The 4,992-nt window shown below is 31.5% G+C and overlaps 1 protein-coding gene across 1 annotated transcript; it reads left to right on the top strand.

The window, feature by feature from the left end:
- The first annotated feature begins 604 nt into the window (after nt 1-604).
- Nucleotides 605-1,622, top strand: LOC130995338 (histone H2AX). Its single transcript, XM_057920588.1, has 2 exons — nt 605-911; nt 1,248-1,622. The coding sequence occupies exons 1-2, from the start codon at nt 708-710 to the stop codon at nt 1,467-1,469; spliced, it is 426 nt and encodes a 141-aa protein (XP_057776571.1). The 5' UTR covers nt 605-707; the 3' UTR covers nt 1,470-1,622.
- The last annotated feature ends 3,370 nt before the right edge of the window (nt 1,623-4,992 follow it).

The following is a 4,992-nucleotide window of genomic DNA, read 5'->3' as shown; positions in this document are numbered from 1 at the left end:
TTTATCGGGTTGTGTTACTCTAAAATATAAAATAAATGTACATTATTAATTAAAATATAAAATAAAAATATGATTTTTAGTTAAGATGTACTCCCTCCGTCCCGCGAGTCTTGACACGTTTGGGTTCGGCACGAGAATGAGAGAGAAGGTAATAAAAGTGATAAAGTAGGAGAGAGAATATAATAAATGTGATAAAGTAGGAGAGAGAATGTAATAATTATTGCCAAAAAAGAAAACGTGTCAAGATTCGTGGGACGGCCCAAAAAGGAAAACGTGTCAAGATTCGTGGGACGGAGGGAGTAATAATTCAAAAAATAAAATAAGACTTTTTTTTATGAATAAAAAAAGAGAGTAAATAAACCTCTTTTTCATGATCAGAAAATAATACTTCTATCACACACAAAAATAAATTATAGTCAGGCCCGGCCCAATAAAATCATTAAACCCGCCCAAAATTCCTCTCCAAATGCGCAAATGCGGCAACAAATTCAAAATCCTTTCCTTTTTCGCTCCACTAATTTCCATTGCCAGCATGGCAATCCGCACCTCACCCGACCAGCCAATCAAAATTCACCATTCATCCTTATATAAGCCCCCTGTCCTCTAACAGCACTCGTACATTACTATCCAAAAACTCTCTCAAAAATCACTCGATTCAAATCTCCTCTTCTTAGGGTTTCCAAGACACCAATCGCCGCCCCGGGAAAATGAGTTCCAACGCCGCAGCCACCACCAAGGGGGGAAGAGGCAAGCCAAAGGCTTCCAAATCCGTCTCCCGCTCGTCGAAAGCCGGTCTCCAGTTTCCCGTTGGCAGAATCGCGCGTTTTCTCAAGGCTGGTAAATACGCGGAGCGTGTCGGCGCCGGCGCCCCTGTCTATCTCTCCGCCGTCCTTGAGTACCTCGCCGCCGAGGTAATTAGGTTTTAGATTCGCAGCATTCCCATTTGATTGCATGCGTCGAGTCTTTTTAAATTCACTGAATCCGATTCGTTTTTCTGTTAATTTTTTTATTTGAACTTTAATTTGCTGAAAAATCCATCCATTGACGTCAATTGATTGTTGTATTTGTTCGATTAATTGTAAAAGGGAAAATTCATCAGAAATGTTTTTTTTAATCGATTATTTTAATTTTAAATGCTAGATTATTTTTACTTTCCTTGATTTGTACTTTGGTTTTGGATTTGATTTTGCTCACATAATTTTGGATATTTGGAAATGCTGAATAATTCAATTTACTGCTATGATTAGGTGTTGGAGCTTGCTGGAAATGCTGCTAGAGACAACAAGAAGAACAGGATTGTTCCTCGTCACATACAGCTGGCAGTGCGGAACGATGAAGAGTTGAGTAAGCTGTTGGGCCATGTGACAATAGCTAATGGAGGCGTTTTGCCAAATATTCATCAGACTCTGTTGCCGAAAAAAGCTGGTGGAAGGGACAAGGAGATTGGCTCTGCGTCGCAGGAATTCTAGGGGTTTTTGTTGTGAATTAAATGGTTTTGATGGTTATGGTGAAAGGGTCTGGATCGTGGAATTGCTGGTCCATATACAACCCTAATTTTGGTTTGGTTGGAATATATATACGTGTTTTATGAACGAGATATCCAATTAATTCTATCATTTCTCCATCTCTATATTTTTACCTTTTACTAATACTATTTTCTTTTGTCATCCCTAAATTGTGCAAAAAAGGCAATGTTCATTTAGAATTTGGTGAGCGTTTTTTAGAGTTCCTAAATAAGCAAACCAATATTTGGCAAGCAAAAAACCAAACCTTATATGGAATTTGGTTAAAAGTTGCTGTATATGTCTTGAAATAGTTCATTTTAACGAAATTATTTTATGCCTTTTTATTTCTTGGAGCATTAATAAGTAACCAACATTTGGAATATTGTTTTCGGTGATGATGTTTTTTTCAATTCCAGAAATTTGGTTTGCAAGTTATAAATTGTCTATTTATCTGCTGGATAGGTAAAATAGTCGGCTAAACTTGGTTTTCAGTGATGTTTTCGTGAAATATATGAGATAATGGACAAGGGAAAATTTCCTCTCATTTAGATCTTTTAATAAATTGCTCGATAAGATTTTAAAACTGTGATTATGCACTTCTGTACGCTTTGCCTCGATAAGATTTTAAAATTGTGATTATGCACTTCTGTACGCTAAGTACGCTTTGCCTCGATAAGATTTTAAAACTGTGATTATGCACTTCTGTACGCTTTGCCACGCTGTGCGTGTGGACTTGTAGTTTACTCCCTCCGTCCCGCTAAAGTTGGCAACATTCCTTTGGGCACGGAGATTAAGAAATTGAGTGTTATATGTTTTAATAAAGTGTGGCCTACAATTGTTGACCAAATTAGTGAGTAATTGTTGACTTAATTAAAGTAATTTTGACATTTTTAGAAAGTGGCCTACAATTGTTGACTAAATTAGTGAGTAATTGTTGACTTAATTAAAGTAAACTTTTGCCATTTTTAGAAAGTGGCCAACTTTAGTGGGACACCCAAAATAGAAATGTTGCCAACTTTAATGGGACGGAGGGAGTATTTAGTTTGAATCATTTAATGTGAATTAAGAAATACTTATATGTATTTAAAATTAAAATATAGTTTGAACATTTTAAAAAAGAATGGACTTTCATAGTGTTCACTATAAAATAGTAAAAATAAAAATTGTCTACTAAGATAAAAAAACATTGTTAGTACGGTTTTTGTCAGTGCTCGACTCCTTTCACTGCACAATTCCACAGAGATTCGGCTGCTGCCATGCCGATCGTGAGAGAAAAGAGAGAGATTCAATAGAAAGAGTTTAATATTGGGAATTCACGAAGAAATCACTGCACAATTCCACAGAGATTCGGCTGCTGCCATGCCGATCGTGAGAGAAAAGAGAGAGAGATTCAATAGAAAGAGTTTAATATTGGGAATTCACGAAGAAATAATTTCAAGCAAGAAATTCAATTATTATGATATAGGGATAGACTAAATTTTAAGTTTTTTTATGATACTTGACATTTTTTATTTTTACTATAACAAAATGCATATTTTCATATATAGATTATGAGTTGGTCTTGGGTGAGGTTGACCTCATACCATGAGACGGGTCGGATCCGTCTTGACCCGATCCGGACGAAACAGTTATATAAATATTTTTCACAAAAGCAGATAAAATGAACGCCTTGGTTCAGTGGTAACTGCTTGCACTTTACATTACTTAGCGCCAAGGTCACGGGGTCAAAACCCATTCGACTCCTTTTCTTGTGTTATTTTTTCATCTTTTATTTGTTTTTGTTTTTTTCCTCTTTTTTCTTGCATTTTTTTTTTCTGCTTTCTTTATATATGCGTTTTAATTGTTTTTCTTCAGTTTTTTTTTCCTGATTTTTTTACAATGTTTTTTTATTTTGTTTTGTTTCTATTTTTTTATTTTTACATTATTCCAAAGTAATTATTATTATGATAAAAATTAATTATTGACAAAAAGAAAAGTACTTGAAGCATTACTTTTCTTCATTTCGATAATTTTACAAGTTTTTCGTGAGTAAAAATAACAATTTTTGTGAAAAAAGTAATAATTTTGAAATATTACATTACTTTTTATTAAGACAATATATACTTTTAATAAGTACTATAAAATATACATTTGTTAGCACTTACCACAAATGTATACTTATGTTAATATAAGTATTTATCTTCAGTCAATATAAAGTATAATATTTTCTAAACTTACCACAAATGTATACTTATGTTAATATAAGTATTTATCTTCAGTCAATATAAAGTATAATATTTTCTAAACTCTAACCCTGAACACTAAATCATAAATCATAATAAAAATATTTACTTTTAATAAGCATAAGATATACATTTATTCACACAAATGTATACTTATGTTAATATAAATATTTACCTTTATTCAATATAAAATATTATATTTTTAAAACCTTAAAAACACTAAATCTTGAACCCTTATAGGAATATTTACTTTTAATAAACATAAGATATATATACATTTGCTCTTATGAATAAAAATAACAATTAACGTAAACAAATACAATAATTTAAAAATATTACATTTGATCATATTAATAATTACTTTTCCTTACAACAATGATTACTTGAATAATTATTTGATTATTTTTTTCTTTATTCTAATATTTATTTCTACGTTATTCAAAATAATAATTATTATTAGGGCTGGACTTGCATGCGGGAGTCCGCATCCCATGTGATCGGGTCGACCCGCGCCTCAACCCTGAACCGGATCCGCGCCCATTTGATCCGTCGCCCCAAATTATTACATTTGCTTATAGTAAATGTTACTTTTAATAAGCATTACATATACATTTATTCGCACAATTATATACTTTTGTAAATATAAGTATTTATCTTCATTTAATATAAAGTATTATATTTTTTAAACCCAAAATCCTATAAAATAAACCCTAAACCCTAAAACATGAACACTAAACTTTAATATGAGTATTTACTTTTAATAAGCATAAAATATACATTTGTTCTCACAAATATATACTTATGTTAATATAAGTATTTACCTTTATTCAAGGGTTAGGGTTTAGTATTCATTAGTTACGGTTTAGTATTAATACTAAACCGTAACTAATGAATATTAAACCCTAACCCTTGAATGCTAAACCCTAAAGGAAATATTTACTTTTATTTAGGCTAGTATATACATTTCTTTGCACAAATGTATACTTATGTTTCTATAAGTATTTCCTGTCATTCTATATTTTGTAATTACCTAAACACTGAATACTAAATTCTAAATACTGAATACTAAACCCTAAATAAATACAAAATATACATTTATTGGCACAAATATATACTTATGTTAATATAAATATTTATCTTCGTTTATTATATTTTCTAAACCTTAAACCCTGAACACTAAACCATAAACCCTGAACATTAAATCTTGAACACTAAATCCTAAACTCTAATAAGAATATTTACTTTTAATACGCATAAGATATACA

This window comes from Salvia miltiorrhiza, chromosome 7, assembly GCF_028751815.1.
Source record: "Salvia miltiorrhiza cultivar Shanhuang (shh) chromosome 7, IMPLAD_Smil_shh, whole genome shotgun sequence".
Taxonomy (NCBI): domain Eukaryota; kingdom Viridiplantae; phylum Streptophyta; class Magnoliopsida; order Lamiales; family Lamiaceae; genus Salvia; species Salvia miltiorrhiza.
Note: the sequence above shows the minus strand (reverse complement) of the source record. Positions and strands in the feature narration are given on the sequence as shown.